Below are 18,530 nucleotides of genomic sequence, written 5' to 3'. Positions count from 1 at the left end.
AAGCAAACATGTCCTTGGACAGTCCAGTAGGGGAATTAGAAATTAAATTATCACATAAATAAGTGTCATATATTGCTAAAATGAAAGTCAGCACAGAGATACTAGTGATAGGAGAGTGTATGTAGTAGGGGGTTTTGCCCTAGTTGGAGAGGTCAGGGAGGGCTTTTCTAGGCTAATGACAGTGGCATGGGAATCTGAAGGATGGGTAGGAGCCAACTAAATTAAAAGTGCAGAGTGGAAAAGATGTTCTAGTCGGGAGGAACAGCATGCACCAAACAAGGCTCATGGTGGGCAGATAACACAGTACATTTTGTGAATTGATAAAGGGCTAATAGGGCAAAGGCGAGACTGTGAGAGGATATCATTTCTTTGTTTATGTTGAGAGCAGTGGTAAGGCATGGCATGTATGTGTATATGGCAAGACAGATGTGGAAGGTGACATGATTAGATCGGAATTTAGAAAATATCACTCTGGTTGCCATGTAGTAAATGGCAGAGCATGCTGGTGGATAGGGCAGCACAAGTCGAAAACTGTTGCAGTTAGCTAGGGAAAGATTACGGTGGCTGGAGAAGGAGGTAAGTGGACAGATTAGAGGTATAGCAAGGAGATAAAAACAGTAGGACTGGGTGTTGTACTTTAATAAAAAGTGACACTTGATCTTGCCCTTAAAGAACAATTAAGGGACCTGGAAAAACTGCAAATTCTGAATACAGTCTGATAAATGTGCTATTGATAGTATGGACACAAGATTATGGTTTGGAAACACTGAGAGTTCTGGAAAGGCTATATAGAGGAGTAAACATTTAATCTGGACCCTGGAGGACTAGCAGGATTTCTTTTCCAATTTCAAGTGAAGTTTTAGGCAGAGGGACAGCATCTACATAAGACCAATGTAAAAGTATATTTTGTTAATTAATTGGCTAATTAATTAATTACTTCACCTGTAACTTTTTTTTTTTGATTCCTCTTTGTGCCAGGCATTGTCCAAAGAACTGGCCATCTCATTCTAAATAAATATGATGTCTGATAATGATAATGCTTGAGAAATGGCAATTTCTCCTGCCTGGTGAGAATGTGGGGGTATGCAGTGCATATGGTGGAAATATAAAGGGCTTTGATTTTTGTGCCAGGCACTTAAGACTGAAGGTTATGGCAGTGAGAGTCCCTCCAGTTTCTTCTGCAAGAGAGTTTGAGCAGTGTGGGGCTGGCAGCAGGGAGCTAGGGAGATTGGGGCTGGCATGACAGCCTCATGTAACAGGCTATCTAAGTGTTGATGAGACTTTGAGCCTAATAGCAGCGGGAGTGAAAGAAGGGCTGGATTCCAGAGATATTTTTGAGAAAGAGTAAATAGGACTGGAAAGGGACCCGGGTTTAAGGGATAAAAAGTCAAGGGAGATTTTGAATTTTCCTGCTTAGGAGTCTCGGCAGGTGGTAATGCTATTCCCTGGGCAATATGGGAAGGTGAGAAATTTAAGGATAAAGACAATGAGCTAATCTGGATATATTAAATTTGAGGTACTTGTAGTTTAATTAGGTATAGATGTTTAGGAGTCTTTCCATTTCAAAACAAGAATTATAACCTCAAAAGAAAGATTTCTAAGAAAGATGGAAGGAACCATCTATGGAGTAGTCTGGGAGCCTAGCAGAGTGGGCAGGAGGATGTGGTATCATTGAAGTGAAAAGAGGCAGAAGTGTTAGGAAGAATGGCAGCAATAGTCAATGAGATCAAAAGCTGCATGTGAGTTAAGTACTAAGAACACAAAGTAGAAGTCATGAGATCTGGCAGTTCCATCATTATTGGGGCCTTTTATAGAGTAATTATGTGGTGTTAGGGAATTTGTGGTCCAGTAGCAAGAGGGCTGGCTGAGGAGTGTGTGAAAGGAGAGGACAAGGGGCAGTGAATGCACCTGTTCTTTCACAAGAGTGGGAATGGCAAGAAAGAGGAGAGGGAAATCTTGGCCACATGCGCAGAAAGAATCAAAGGGATTTTATGGTCCATGGAGACAGAGATATTGAAGAGAAAGCCAATACTTAATAAGTTCAGGAAACTGGCTAAAAACTGGGTGAAGAACAGAAATACAGGGGATAGATCAGGAAAGGAGATAAGAAAGGAGATGAGAACTCATCTCTGACCAAGAGTAGAAGGTGAGACAACGGATGAAGGGGAGCATAGAGACTGAAGAGTACAGTCTGTTCAGAGTTCAATTCGGTGCCAGGCCTTCTACTATGCAATGTTTTTGAAGCCCTAGGACACACAAAGCATTCAAAAGAAATGAGATCACTTTAATTTTATTTTAGGCATCTTGCTGTGTCAGTATAGGCTGATTAATAAAGACATGCAGTAGAAATGGGCAAGCTGTGTTTGAGGAAGTTGAGGCGTTTTTGAGCCAGCTGCCCTGTCTCTGGGATTACGGCTATATCAGCTCAGCTTAAGGATTTATAATACTATTGGAAGGTCCTGTCTGATGCTGAACACCCAATGAGGGGTCAGTCATACCTGCTGGATTGAATTTGATTAAGGTGGATTATTTGTGGTGTCTCATATTCCTGCCTTTAGAATAATTTCTATGCAATTATAGGGCTGCTTGGGGACAAGGCATATCGGGTAGTCTAGTTATTTAGTTCATGTCAATTCCACGCAGGGCAATGGCTAACCCGTCCAGGAATACACCTTGAGCAGAAAGCTCTCCAACTCTATCCCTTCCTTGTTTCCCTTGGTGAGCTCTGCTCCAAAGACTGCCCCATCTCCCAATTCCTGTAAGTGTTGAATGTCCTCAAGAGGGTAAACCCTGGAAGACTGCAGATTTTAAACTGGGCTCTCATCCAACTGGGGATCCTTACACCTAGGAATTCGAGATCACATAAGCTATCTCCTTCTTTTAAAACTTCTTCCTTAACCCACTGATGGGGAAACCAAGGCCCCCAGAGATACAGTGATTTAATCAGGGTCACACAGTAAGTTTATATTAAAGCTAGCTCTCCAATCTAGGATTCTGAGCACCCTCCTCTAAGCAGGTGATGTAATTGCTGAGACACATTGCCATTCTCTCTGCTTTATGTTTCCCTCATTAATGGATTTCTTTCTTGCTTCCTCAGACTTCAGCAAGTGTTCTTAAACAGGGGTGAAAGAACCAAGAGGAAAAATGGAATGGCTTTTAAAAAGAGACCTGCATGTAGCCTGGGGGATTGCTTTCTTCTTACAATGAAAAAAATCATTCCCTTCTGTGTAATCCATCTATCTGTTGCTATATTTATTGGTGTTTAAATTCTGGCAGCCACTGTGGTGAAGAACAGATTTTCCCGGCCCTTAAGACCTGGGAGATGGGATCAAGAGCCTTCAAAGAAAAAGTGGGTTATTTTAAACATGGAGGAATTTATTCTGCTTTTTACTACTGTGCCTCATTTTGAGAAAAGCCTGTTTGGGGAGACCCCTACATTAAACTAGTTCAGTAAGGAGTGAATGTTTGCATTAGCAGAGGGGTCTTCTCTTTTCAAAGGAAATCTCCTTCAGTGCTGTAAACTTCCCTAATGATTTTAAATGTTGATATATCAATTAACACTTGCCAGCATGGCGTGGGAAAGAGAAGTCTCTAGAATCTCAAACACAAATGTTAGGCCCTGCTGTTAATGAAAAATTAATCAGAAATAATAAACAATATCCCTGAAAAAGAATGGGTATCAGCAGAGAAAATTGGCTTTGGTTTATAAAAATTCGGCTCACAGGTACTTTGGAGCAACACCTTAGAGAAGAAAAAGTGAGGATAGCTTAGATTGACTTTATGCTCATCTCCACAGCCACACTCTGAAAGAGTCCCCATTATTAGGAAAGAAAATGGGAGGAGGTTCAGAAGGTTCTCTGGCTTCTAAGCACAGAGCATCACACTGGATGTGATGTGAGGCCCACCCTGGTTGAGGCACCCACAGCATTGTCAGGTACATACATTTTCTCCAGGTCCTCAAATCCAGAAAATGCTCCTTTAGGGATGACTCGAAGCTTGGTGAGGACAAACCTCCTGAAAAGAGAGTGGACATAAGATATCACAACCTCTCACTGATACATAATTGAGTGCCTAACCTGTACTGGCAGTCAACAGCCAACATGTACTAAGTGTAGTCATTTAGTAGTGGTAGCAATTGCTTTTACATGATCTCTCTTCATCCTTACCACAAAGTGGTGATCCTCATTTTACATAAGAGGAAACAGGTTTAGTGAAGTTTACAGATTTGCCCAGGGTCACTCAGGTGATGGGTGAGGGGTGACAGAGTTGGAATATGAACCCTCTCATCAGTACTCCATGTTGTGTCCTGTAGCCTTCTGGGAGGTCCCTTCTCTTTCTCTACACCAACCCCCAAAACCTCTTCCCTTATTGTCATTCTTAGCTGACCTTGCTTCCTATTTCAAGGAGAAAATGAACCCAGTAGAAGAGAACTTGCTCATGCTCTCACATGGCTTTCAGCCATTAAGCCATCTGCACCCTGCCTCCCTCTTGTTACCAAGGGTGACCAGGACTCTGGACCTGGCTGAGAACAGCTCCTCCAATCCACATCAGACCTCTCCTCCTCTCTTCTAATAGAGGTAACGACTATAGCAATTTCCCCCTTTCTTGTGTACATTTTATTCACCTATTTTTGCTTCTCTAACTGGATCCTGCCCATCAGTTTACAAACATACCATAATTTATTTCATCAAAAAAACTCTACTCTTAATCTCAGTCACCTTCAGTTTTTGCCATTTTCTTCTGCTCGAAATATTTGTCTAATCCTACCCCAAAGTTTCTTCCAATGGCTCCTTATCTCAGTCAGGAAAAACCCACATTGTATACAATGATGTACAGGACCCTCCAGGATCTTCCTGCTCTCCCTTTCCATGGACCCTCTACCCTCCATTTTGACAGTTTTCCCCTTTGCTTATCTTGTTCTTATTGCAGTACTCTCTTGCTAGTTCTTGGACATGCCAGATTCCTTCTTGCCTGTGTTTCTGCATTTGCAGTTCTCTCTGCCTTGAGCACTCCTCTCGGATAGCCTCATGGCTTCCTCCTCCAGCCTGCTGTTTGCTCAAATGTCACTTGCTTAGTGATGCTTTTTCTAACCATCCTATTTAAAACGACAATCTCCTCTACTTAGCCTCTGGCCCCCTTTCCTGCTCAGATTTTTCTTCACAGCACTTCTGACATGTTATATATTATATTTATTCATCTATTTATGTATTCATGTATTTATTTATCTCTAACCTATAACTAGAATACAAACTCTGTGAGGACAGGAATTTTTGTATAGTTTGTCTGCTACGGTATACCAGATGCCCTGGAACATTGACTGGTATGTAACAAGTATTCAAAAATTTTTTCTTAAATGGATGTTAATCAGTCTGAGAGTTCTAAGCTTGAGGAATTACAAGTGACCCTTTTGGAATCTCTACAACAGGAATACTATTCCTTCCTTTGGCTTTCTCTTGCTTTGTAACTGATACATATGTACTCCTCCCCCCACAGCCCCTCCCCCCCCAACCTTAAATCTTTCCTTCCACAAGGTGGTGTGTCAGCAGGAATTAAATAATGAAACACTGAGGATTTGGATAGTTGAGTAAACCTTAATTGCTTCAGTTTCCTACTACTTACTGGTGTGAGTTAAAGTCCTGTTACAGATAAAGTTATTCAGGCAAACAGTTCTTTAACTTTGTTTGCCTTTGGCTGTCATGTGGGCCAGCTCTATGGGGAAGAAGCATGAGAGAGAATCTTAAGTACTGTTTTTGCTCTGGAGGAGTTTATATATGTGGGAAGGTAAAGCAAGAAACCTTGGAATCACCAGAAAACAGTTGATGTAAAAACTATAAATGTTATGCAAATACTGAAGTGAGAAAGATCCCAAAGTACATAAATATATAAAAGGAAGGTGGGAGGAAGTGGGTGAATTTGAGCCTGGGTCTTAAAACCATCAGGTCATACTAAAAGCATAGTCTATATGAAACCATTTAAATAAAAAGGGATCTAAATTAGGATTGCGAGCAATCTATCTGGAAGAGTGTCAACTTCTAGAACTCCCATCTGAAAAGAATCAAGGTTAAGGTACTCATTTAATCTTAGTTAACATAGAAAAGTTCCTTTTGTTCCTATTTATCACAAGACAGAAGAATGATGAAAATAAACTAGAAAAAGCAAATAATAAGTCAACTAGATAGTGTTTTTTGATTCAACCCTAGTAGCAGACACATTATCTAAAATTTCCAACACCTATACCTGTACTGTTTCAAACTTATTAACATAATTAAATCTTTTTTTTGAAGATTAAAAGTCTTGACTTCCATTTCCTGAAATGTTATAAACTAGATAACCTGAAGATATTTCCACTAAAAATCACCCAGAAGTCTTCTATAAATCATAACAAATACAGTTTTAATTGCATAGCTGAGCTTATAAGAAAGTATGAGAAGTCTCCAGGGGCCCAAAGTAAAGCCACTGAATACCAGATGGAACCCTGAATGGTGAATGCAAACAGAAATTGAAGAGGGTAAACTGAAGCTAAAGTATTCAGGGTGGAAGTCAGTTTCTGGACTTGGTAACCAAGCACTTTGTGTTTTGATGTTATGGTGTTGGGTGAGTTGAGATATAGAAGATGAAATGCGAAGATTTATTTCTGTGTGCTATCTCATGCATTCTAGGGAAAAAAAGGTGCAGAAAATGGAAGACAGGCAATTTTTAATGAAATGATGTCTGGAAATTTTCCATAACTTATAAAAGACCTCAATCCTCAGATTTAGAAATCTCAAGTCCTAGGAAGGGAAACAAAAATAAATAAACAAACAAAAATAAATGCCAGATACCTGTGAATTAAAACTGTGGAACCAAAAAAGAAACTATTTTAAGATATATTATCTTCAAAGAAAAATAATTAGAAAACTTTGTAAAAAATCTTCAAAATTATTAGAGAAAATAACTGCCAGTTTAGAATCCTATATCCAGAAATAAGCATTCAAATGTGAGGGTTAAATAAAGACCCTTTTAGACAAATTTAATTAGCCATTAGTGAAATTTTAGCAAAGGAATTCCTTCAGAGAAATAAAATTTAATCTAGTAGGAAGGCACAAAAAACATAAGAATAGTGAACAGGAAAATTAGTGTGCCTTATTGAATAGGTGGATTTTCATAATGTTTGGAAAATTTACCTATTCAATAAAGAACACTGGAAAAAAACTAGGTCACAAAGTAAATTGGTGTAGAATAAATAATTTTGTTTAACATACTGCATGTAAATTACTTAAAAATCAGTTATGAGAGATAATAATTAACAGCCCCCACCCCCATAACACATGTACAAACATCTAGAAAGTCAAAACTAAATCAAACCAAAACAAAAAACCCACTCTTTTAAGTCACACATGGGTCAAAGAAGAAACTACATCATAATTAGGAGTTGTTTGGAATTGAACTGTAGTGAAATACAACATGAAACTGATGGCAGTTAAACCACCACATACAGAGAAATTTATAGCTTTAATTATTAATAGCTTTAAATTATTATACCCAAAAAGGAAACAAAGAAGATGGAAAATTCACAAGCTACATTTCCAACACAGGAAACTAGTGAAGGAACAACAGAATAGTGGAAACAGAACTATAAAGTCAATATTTACTCCATTTCTGGCCAGAACTTTATGTACAAACTTAATAAGAAAATTGGGGAAATGAGGGACTGTTGATAGAGATATTTTGAGAAGATAAACGCTCAGCTAGACATTACAACTTGATGTATAGATACAGTTTAAGTTTAATCTATGCTAACTTGTTTCACTTATTATAAGGTTAAGTTTCTTCATCAGTTTATTGTTAACATGGGTAAGGAGCTTTCTTAGAATATTGAAAGGTTTATTAGAATAGTTTCAAGAATTTTGACTTAACTTTAACACTAAAAATGACTGTTTTTGAAAAGTATATTTATCTGAATGTTTCTTGAAGGAGACCATTTATCACTTATAGTTGCAAAGTCTACTTACATGTTTATTTTAACCAGCAACTTTCTGATAATTGATTCATTTTGATTTTACTGAACTAGCTCTAATTAACTAATAAAGTTGTGTTCAGATTTCCTTTAAATCAGGAATATTGGTTAAGGCATTATTTTTGGTGAATTTTCATTTTAGAAATAAAAAAATAAATGAGAATCTAACAGATTAAAACACATTTCAAAGTTTAACACTGCCTTGAGAGAAGAAACCTAAAGAGAATAGAGGAAAAATAATAATAAGAGTAGAAATTAAAGATTATAATAGAGAAGATCAGTAAAATAAAAAGCTATTTTTAAAGATCAATAGAATAAAAAATCTGTTCACTTCAACCAAGGAAAAAAAAAACAAAAAAAATGAGTCATGAAAAATGGTGCTTAAGTAAAGATGTTAGTTTTTGTTTTGGATGTATTGTTGACACAATGTTGCATTAGTTTCAGGTGTACAACATAGTGATTCAACAACTCTCTGTATTTTGCTACACACACCACAAATGTAGTTTCCATCTGTCACCATAAAACACTATTACAGTACCACTGACTATCTTCTCTATGCTGTGCCTTTCCTCCCCATGGCTTAAGCATTCCATAACTGGAAGCCTGTATCTCCTATTCTCCTTTACTCATTTTTCCCATCCCCCACTCCCTTCCCCTCTGGCAACCATCAGTTTGTTCTCTGTATTTATGGGTCTGTTTGTACTTTTTTGTTTGTTCATTTGTTTTGTTTTTTAGATTCCACATATAAGTGAAATTATATGGTATTTGTCTTTCTCTGACTTTAGTGTAATACTCTCTAGGTCCATCCATGTTGTCACAGATGGCAAAAGTCATATCATTTTTTATGGCTGAGTAATACTCCATTGTGTCTGTGCATGTGTGTGATGTGTATATGTGAATTCATGCATACACACACATATATACACACACATACCTCCATACTATTTTCCACAGTGGCTGTACCACTTTACATTCTCACCAACAGTGCACAAGGGTTCCTTTTCCTCCACATCCTCCCCAACACTTGTTACTGCTTGTCTTTTTGATTCTAGCCGTTCGGACAGGTGTGAGGTGGTATATCATTATGGTTCTGATTTGCATTTCCCTGATGCTTAGTGATGCTGAGCATCTTTTTATGTGTTTGCTGATCATCTATATGTCTTTGGAAAAGAGTCTATTCACATCCTATGCCCATTTTTTAATTTGATTATTTGGTTTTTGGTATTGAGTTATATAAGTTTTTAAATATATTTTGGATATTAACTCCTTATTGGATATATCATTTGCCAATATCTCCCACTTACTAGGTTGCCTTTTCATTTTGTTGATGGTTTCTTTCAGATAAGCAGGCTTTAAATTAGCCCTAGGAACCATTTTAAAACATTAAATTTGTAAAATCAGACAATATGGATAATTTTCCTAGAGATAAACACTTACCAAAATTGATTAATGAAGATATAGAAAAACTGAATAGACCTAAAACTGTTAATAAATTGGGTTGGTAGTTTAAAAACCTATCCACCCAAAAATAAGGTCAGCATCATATGATTTTAGAAGTAAATTATGCCCTTTTAGAATAATAGAAAAGCTCAATCTTATACAAACTATTCCAGAAACTAGCAAAGAGGGAATGCTCTCCAACCCATTTTATGTGGCTAATATAACATCAGTAATAATACCAGACAGGGACAATAAAAGAGTGGAAAGATTAGGCCAATCTCACTTATTAATGTAAATGGAAAAAGCTGAAATAATATAGTGACAATATGTACTCAAGAGAGGCTAAACAATATATTGTTGCCAGTTTGAGTTTGTCCTAGAATTCAAGGGTTGCTAAATATTAGAAAACTCTCTTAAGATTTCCACACTGAGAAGTTAAAAGAGGCATAGAAAATATTTAATAAAAGTTTACTCGGGGGCACCTGGGTGGCTCAGTCATTAAGCGGCTGCCTTCGGCTCAGGTCATGATCCCAGACTCCTGGGATGAGGTCCGCATCGAACTCCCTGCTGGGCTGGAAGCCTGCTTCTCCCTCTCCCACTCCCCCTGCTTGTGTTCCCTCTCTCGCTGTGTCTCTCTCTCTCTGTCAAATCAATCAATCAATAAATCAATCTTTAAAAAAAAAAAGTTTACTCAGGTAAAAACTTTTTGACAAACAAGGAAAGGGAGGAATATTCCCAGTCTGTAAGGGGTAAAAATCTATCAAACACTGCAATAAATATCACATTCAATGGTGAAATATTGATATATTCCATTTAAATTTAGGAATGAGGCAAGGATGTTTGCCAATACCTCTTCCATCATTATTGTGCTAGATATACTAGCCTAGACAGTAAGAGAAGAAAAAAAAAAAAAAGATAGCAGTATTGTTGATGAAAAATTGTCATTATCTATAGGTAACATTATTGTCTACACGAACAAAGAACTCTTCTTGAATCTAACAGATCAGTAGTAGAACTAATAAGAAAGACTAGTAAGGTAGCTGGCAGTATAATTAGTGCACAAAAATAATTTGTATGCTTATTTCAAAGTATATCAATTATAATGGCCATAAAACTTACACAATAAAAGGAATCTAAAAAAAAAAAAGACAGAGTTATATGGAGAATAATCAAATACTTAACTGAAAAACATTTTAAAAAACCGTGGGAAAAAAAACCCCTAATCAAACAGAAATGCCACATTTATAAATGGGATGTCTCAATATTGTGAAAGTATCAGTTTCAATCCACATTAATATGTAAATTAAATGTAGGACACATCTGGGGTGCAATAGTTTTGTTGTTTTGGTATATGTGTATGGAAATTGACTAGCTGATTAACAGTCCTATGGAAGAACAAGTTTCAAAGAATTGCCAGAACAGTTTTGAAGGTGTAAAACAAGATTGGGGGAATTGGCATGCCAGGCAACATAATTTTTAGAAAGCTAAGGTGATTCAGATGCTGTGGTATTGACAGGGATTAGGAAATATGCCAGTGGAAGAGAATAAAGAGCACAGAAATAGATCATAAGCAAAAGGAAATGGCAAATGAAAGAGTAGCATTAAAAATTAGTGGAGGAAAATGTGGATTAATCAACAGTGGTGCTGAAACTGTTGATTATCTTTGTAGAAAAAGACAGCACTTTTGCTTATTACCATATTAAAATCTCAATTCCAGGCTTACTAAAGATCTAAATGGGAAAAGTCAAAAGTTTAAACTTTTAAATAAGATATAACATTCTGTTCAGAATACTTTTTTTCCCAAAACACTTATTTTTATTTATTATTTTATGTGGGGCTTGAACTCACAACCCTGAGATCAAGAGCTGAGCCAAGATCAAGAGTCAGACGCTTAACTGAGTGAGCCACCCAGGTGTCCCCTGTTCAGAATACTTTTAAAAAGGACACAAAAAAACTACACACCAAAATTGAAAAGTTGATACATTTGACTATATTAAACTTAATATTTCTGTTAAACAAAGATACATAAATTGAGAAGATAAGCTATAGACTGGGGAAAGATATCTGTAACACATAAAACTAACAAAGTGTTAGCATCCAGAATATGAAGAACTTTACAAAATAATAAAAATAAAATAAAACACAGTAAAAACATTGTCAAAAGATATGAACAGGCAATTTCTATAAGAGGAAATGCCAACAACAAATAAACATGAAAAGATGCTCAACTTCATTAGTAATCAGGAAAATGCAAATTTAAACAATAATGAGATACCAATTACACATCATCATATTGGCAAAACATTAAAAGGAAAACTTCACAATAACACTGCTGGTGAGGCAGTGGAAAAAACAGGACATTTTCTACACTCTTGATGGAAGGGTAATTTACTACAAGTACTTTGAGTAACCATTGGCAATGTGTGTTAAAGTCAAAGATAGAAATGCCTTTGAACTCAGCTATTCCATGTCTCTCTGCCATATGCATACCTGGAGATAGGTAAAAGATTAATTGTTGCAACATAATTTATAATAGCAAAAAACTGAGAATGAATGCCCATGAACAAAAGAATGAATAAATATTAATAAAGTGTTGTATATTGACACAGCGCCAAATGATAAAGCAGTAAAAAGAAATGAACTGACTAGAGCTGCACGCAGCAATCAGGGTAAATCTCCGAAGCGTAACGTTGAGAGAAAAAGTTGGTGCCATATAGAATATGTACAGTAGGTGATTTTTTATAAAGGTTAACATGCAAATTAAAACAATATATTTTTGCATATGAATCATATCTTTTTATTCTGTATTTTTGAAATTTTGACATCTTGGGGTTTTGCTGACTCTGGAGGGCCTACTCCTACCAGTGCTAGCAAATTCCTGAGTTGGCAAACAACTGGCCTTTGAGTGTGCCTTTCATATGCAAACCAACCAATCCAGAGTCTTTAGGGCCAACCACCTCCTTCCAAGAGCCCTTACGCTCGCTCTGAGCCCCCGCCCTCATAACCCCAGAGCAGCCTCTACACCCCGGAGTTCTTGGAAATTATTTAAAGTAGATGATCCTAAACCTGCTTACCCTGTTTTATCAGTTCCTTCCTTCCGTGGAAGCCACAATAAAAGCTCTGGCCATGTTTTCCCCCTCCTGGTGCTTCCCCTTGTGCCCCTCCATCGTGTGGACTCTGTGAGTGTAACAGAGTATCTTTTCAGTATCATTTATTTTTATTTTTTAAAAGATTTTATTTATTCATTTGGCAGAGAGCACAAGCAAGGGGAGCGGCAGGCAGAGGGAGAGGGAGAAGCAGACTCCCCGCTGAGCAGGGAAGAGCAGCGAGGGGTGCTGGATCTCAGGACCCTGGGATCATGACCTGAACAGAAGGCAGAGGCTTAACAGACTGAGCCACCCAGGTGCCCCTCAATATCATTTATGTCCTGATCTGTTGGCCTCACCATTCCTGAATAATAATAAAACCTGTATTTTAAAACATGTTTAGAGATACATATATATTTTGATAAATATATAAAAGGAAACTTCTGAGAATGATCAACACCATAATAAGCCCATATTACCTCTGTGACAAGAGGAAAAGGAGCGGGACACAGCCACATCTAAAATATTTTATATTTTTTAAAAAGATCTGAACAATATGACCAAATGCTAAGATTCAGCAAAGCTGAGTGTTTTGTGAGTGTTGATTAATTATTCTCTATACTTCATACTTGAAATATTTCATAATTTTTCAAGATTGAAATTCTCACCAGGCCATATCCAAAGCATCATTTATTTGTTTTTAAACAGAGGGAGCAATTTGAAAGTATCATCATATTGTTCTTGTCAGATGGCATCTTTCCTCTGTAAGGGGGCATAAAGTGTCTGAATGATTTCTGTAAAAAAATGCACAATTCATCAAAATGGCTCTGAAAAGAAAATTTGCTTCACTATTTTGCAGGTTATTTAATGTCTCTTCTGTGATAAATGGAGTAGGTGGGATTTACTTTTTTTCTTCCCTGAAACTGGGAAGCTTTAGGATTCCCTTGAACTCTGTCTCTGTTAGAAGCAATTCATATCTTGGGCAGCCCGTTCACCCTTGGCCAAATTTAATTTCCCTTTTTGGCTTAAAGGAGAATGGTTGAAAAGATCCTAAAAAAGCTTTCTGGCAGCCTGGAAAACAGCCAATATTCTTTTTGAGAAAGCTGCCTTTTTATGATGGCCCAAGTGTAAATGACACTGGGCTCTGTGTTCTTTGAATTTCACACAAGTTTAAAAATTAAAGTGAGAACAGCTTGGCAAAGGATATACAAAAAGAAATTGATCATCTTCCTGACCTCAAAATGCCAAGAGTTTTTGAGCTTCACACTCTTTAGATCAAACTCTTACCCTAATTAACTTTCTGGAAATGTGTTCAGGAAAACTATCCAAAGAGGTGGATTGAACCAAATGAGCAAATCATCCGGAAAAAATAGACTTTAAATAACTTGATTTGGCTGTTTACCATGATCCAGCAGAGGACTACACCACTGTCCAAATCATGTGTGCATCTAATTGGTTACATTTTTCATTTTGTTACACATGGGTCTTGAAGCCACTGGGGCAGGAAATAGCAGGAAGGAAGAGGTGGGAAGGTAGGAAGGGGTAGTTTCCATATCATTTGACTTTAAATTACTTCGTTTTTCTAGAGCCTCTTCACGATTTGGCATGAATCTTAACTGCCTAGATTTGAGGTGCTCTGTCACTGTAAATACAGAGAAATGGGTTGAGCTCACATTAGCCCTTCACCCACCTTCAGGCATTGTAAGCATATGCCAAGGATTCACTGGGGGTTGCAAAGTCTCCCATGAGGATTTCTTTGTCCGTGTTCTTTGTGTCCCTCTTTCATGGTGTAGAGGGTGTGCTTGTCCTTCATCTTAAGCCAAATGTGGAAAGTAATAGAACCAATTAAGGGTGCTGACATGCATTTCCTGCAATTTGGGGAGTTAGAAAGAATGGGACACGATTCAAGGCTGACCTCTAAAGGTAGGAAGTATCCAGCTGCTTTAGGAGAGAGCTGTAGTTTTATAGACAAAGGTGTGGTTTCTCATGAGCCAGACCTAGAGCTAGCAGAAGGGAGCTGACTGCACACCCTGAGGAAGATGGACTTGCCTGAGTAGTGAACTGATCTAACAAAAGAGCGCCAAGTGTGGGCTTCGGGAAGCCGGTGGGAGGAGGAATTATTCTTGTGACGATGGAGGCCTCCAGCATGAGGGATGGAGAGGAGCCCATGTGAGCTCCAGGGAGAATAAGAATTGACATTTGAATATCAGCCACCACCAGGGGGTCCCAAAGCCAGATGGCCCCTGCAGCATCAGAGTAGGATCCAGTTCCTTTCCCTCCGGTTTCCCTCCCTCTTAGGCCGCACCCTCCTAGCAGGTGAAGCCGGAAAGAGTGGCAACTGCGGAAGAAGGGAAATAAGGAGGAAAGAGGAAACTCTTCCTTCCTCAGTTGGGGGTTTCTGGTCTGAAGGAGTCCATAGAATGACAGTGGACTTTCATTTCATTTGTGAGGCTGGAACATCTATGATGCCTGCCCCAAATTTCATCTGTGGTGAGGAAAAACGAGTCAGCAGAGTGGTTTTGTCTGGCAGTGGTAGTGAAGAAGAAAGTTACTTTCTGGTTGGGCCCTACTGAATCCATCTTGGTAGATAGGATTTCTGAATTGGTGAAAACTTTTCCCAAGTCATCCTGTGTAATGCTTCATTTGTGAGAGAAAAAGTGATAGGACTTAAATAGGGCAAGGAATGGAAAGCCTTGGAGAACATTCTTATTCCCACTTCCTGTCCTTACCTAGCTCTTATTAACATGGGCTGATGATGGGCAATTTAGGACAGAGTGGGTAATTTGGCTCTCCCTTCTGGCACAGTTTATGATAGCCAAGAAACATTTCTGGCTCCGGGGCCCAGCCATAGTAATTGTCTACATAATACCAGAATGGCTGGCTACAAGATGGGAGATCCAGTTGTCTTCAGTTTCCCTAGACCATCTATTCAATTAAACTTTCAGATAATCTCTCTGGTGTAGACCCTGCCACGTGCCATTGTGTCAACTCATGATGCATGATATTTTCTTTAGGAGAGAAAGTTTATGTTTACAAGATAGACACTCAGGAGGCAGGCATCACTCCAAACCCAGCTCCAGTGACACCTCCCTGTCCCCTGAGTCTGTCTGATTTCCCCTCAACAACCTTTCCGGAGTGGTGGTTCTTCACTTTTATCATCTTCTGGTGAACAGGGCTTTCTAACAGCTGTTTTGAATCTGCTTTCCTTTTATTTCCATTTGTGTCCTCTTATCTCAACATCTGTGCTGGGCTGATAAAAGGGACGCCGGTGCTACTGTTAACTATATATCACTGCTGACTTTATCTCCTCCTCTGTACAACCTTTACGTCAAGGTTGTGGAGACGTTTTTTCTGGCTCCCCCCCTCCCTTGTTTGCATTGAGTGCTTATGGAATTACTTTCTATACCACATTTTATCACTTGTTCACTTGCATCTTCTTACCAGAATCTGATACCTGATTTATAGCCCATTTATATGAAAGCTCAGGATGAGGAAGCAACACGGTGAAGAGAAGAGATCATTAGGGTAAAATTTAGAAGTCTGGGCTCTATTCTGGCTCTGCTACAGGTATGTAAATGACTGGGAAAAGTCAAATCCCTTCTGTAAAGTGAGGGGGTTGGACTGCTTGATCTCTAAGGCCCTATAAGATAAATTTTACAGTGTGGTTATGTAGCGGAATCTTCAAGCGGTCTCCCGTTTCAGTCATATTCTGTTTTAAAGCAAAAGAGATAATTTTATGTTAAGCGCTCAACGTGGAATAAAGCCCGTCCTAGGGGGTTACTGAATAATTGCTAGCCCTCCTTTTTCTCTAGTCAAGGTCAAAATCACTTTGAGCTCACCCTTTCCTTCTCATCCCTCTGCCACCACCCAGGCCAGACCATCCTCCCTTCCACGCCTCATGTCTGCAACCTTGGCTGTGACCGAAGAGCAGGTTGTCCTCCTCTGGTCTCTGCTGTCCAATCTGTCTCATCTACCATGACCAAAATACTCCTCCTAAACACTACTTGCCATGATACTCTGCTACTGAAAAGTAAGACAAAACAAAAGAAACAAAATAACAAAAATTAAAAACACACAAATGCCCTTCAATTGCTTGACATTGCCTCTAGGAATCAACTAATTCGTCATCCGTTTGAGGCATTCCACTATCTGCCTCCATTTCCTTTTCAGTGAAATGTTTTTCCTGCAGGTAAACTCAGATCTAGCCATGCCCTCACCATTAGTAAATGGCCATGTTGTATTTTTACTAAAACCCTGTGAGGCTATGTCCTACCTCTCTAAGTATATGGAATGGTTCTATAGAGCAGGAACTATGCCACTTGTCTCTGTTCTAAAGAGCCTAGTGAGAGCTTTGCGTATTTCAGGTGTTAATACGTATTGGTAGATTGGGGAGTGATGTTTACACTGCCAAGAGTTTTATGTTTGGAGGCATTTGAGCATCACCTACTCTGAATGACATGATATTTGGCCTTTGGAGTTATTCCAGCCATATCCATCAGATTTGTTCAAAACAACACCTAGAGCATACGTGAGTGATGAGAAGGAATCTAGCTTTCTAAGAATTTACTTAAAAGACATTTGGTGAAGAACATATAAAGGATTTCTCAGGATGTTGTAGAACAGTTGGTAAAAACTTCAAATTATTGGCCCATGAATGGAATCTAGCTCAAGACATGCTCTGTTTACCGCACACAGTATTTTAAAGAAATTTGAATCGGTTGCCAGCACTTCAGATTGTGAAAGTTCATCTAAAATTGCAGATTTATGGCTTCTCTTAAAGATTAAGAAGATCTCGCAATCCTGGGCTGCTTTCCCACATAATGACAATTGGCTACAATTACGTGACGGTTGATGCTTAGACATAGCACAAGTTACTGGTTGGCTAAACCCCTTCCTGGTCTAGTTTTGTGTCCTGTGCCTTAAGACTTTGAGTTTGGGATTTCTGGTACCTGAAAAACTAGTCTCAATGGGCTTGAACTCTTTAGAACCTAGAGTTTTTCATCCTTGGAGGCATATTAGAATCACATAAGGAAATTTTTACATAATACAAATTCCTAAACCTCACCTTTGTGGAGGAGGGGAGAGGCACAGTCAGGCATTCTTATTTTAAAAGCCCCCCAAGTTATTCTCACGCATGGTTAAAGATTGGGAACACCTGCTTTCGAGGGAGGACACAAAGCAGCAGCTGCAGCAAGTTGCTCTGATGAGTAGTTAGGGAGTTGGCAACCACCTGTGGGCATGATGGGAACGGTTTTTAGAAACCTGCTTTTATCCCAAATCCCCCTCCCCTCAGTCTAAAGTTGAGGCATAATCTAAGGGGTTCCATATAATCCAGGAGTTCTTTATAATCTAAATTGACACATCATCATGATCCATTGGGATAACAACACAAATAGGATATGTGCACCTTCTTTTGGAGACTTCCTTCTTTGGTCAATGCAACTTAAGTTTTTGGTATTGGGACTGGATCAGGGTGGAGATTTGGTGCAATGAATAAGAGTAATGCATATCACGGTAAAGGAGGAGAGTATTGAATGGGATTGAGACAAGCCAGAGGGGGGAATCCAATGTAAAGAAGGACCAAAGGCAGATCTTGAAATTCAGAGAGTATCTATTTGTTCTTTTGACAAATATTTATCGTGTTCCTATTTGTATGTCTGACACTGTTGTAGGCCCTGATGACATTATGGTAAAAAAGACAAAGTGTTTGCCCTAATGAGTTTATAGTCCAGCCAGGAAAATAAGGAATAGGAAATGATTAGAAAAAAGGTACAGTCATGGGACAATTGCTTGAAATGAAAGGAGGGTCAGTTATGTATAAATTCACAGGATAAAGGAGAAACATTACTTTAGAAATTACATGCATACCTATGCATAAGTAGATGGGGGGGCAGGGAAGGAAGAGGGCGAGACAGACACAGACCTATGTACAATTACTCCTTTACAAATTATTTATTGATCATCTATGTGACACACATTATGGTTTTAGGGAAAACAATGGTAAGAAA

At 38.5% G+C, this 18,530-nt stretch overlaps 1 protein-coding gene across 1 annotated transcript in view; it reads right to left on the bottom strand.

Moving 5' to 3' along the window:
• Positions 1 to 18,530, bottom strand: part of FSHR (follicle stimulating hormone receptor) — a 164,149-nt gene that overhangs the window by 86,736 nt on the left and 58,883 nt on the right. The window contains exon 2 of the mRNA XM_036069209.2: positions 3,943 to 4,014. Coding sequence (XP_035925102.1) covers positions 3,943 to 4,014 — 72 coding nt within the window. The remainder of the gene's footprint in view (positions 1 to 3,942; positions 4,015 to 18,530) is intronic.

Source organism: Halichoerus grypus, chromosome 10, assembly GCF_964656455.1.
Source record: "Halichoerus grypus chromosome 10, mHalGry1.hap1.1, whole genome shotgun sequence".
Classification (NCBI taxonomy): domain Eukaryota; kingdom Metazoa; phylum Chordata; class Mammalia; order Carnivora; family Phocidae; genus Halichoerus; species Halichoerus grypus.
The sequence above is the reverse complement of the archived record's forward strand: the minus strand, read 5'-3'. Positions and strand labels throughout refer to the sequence as shown.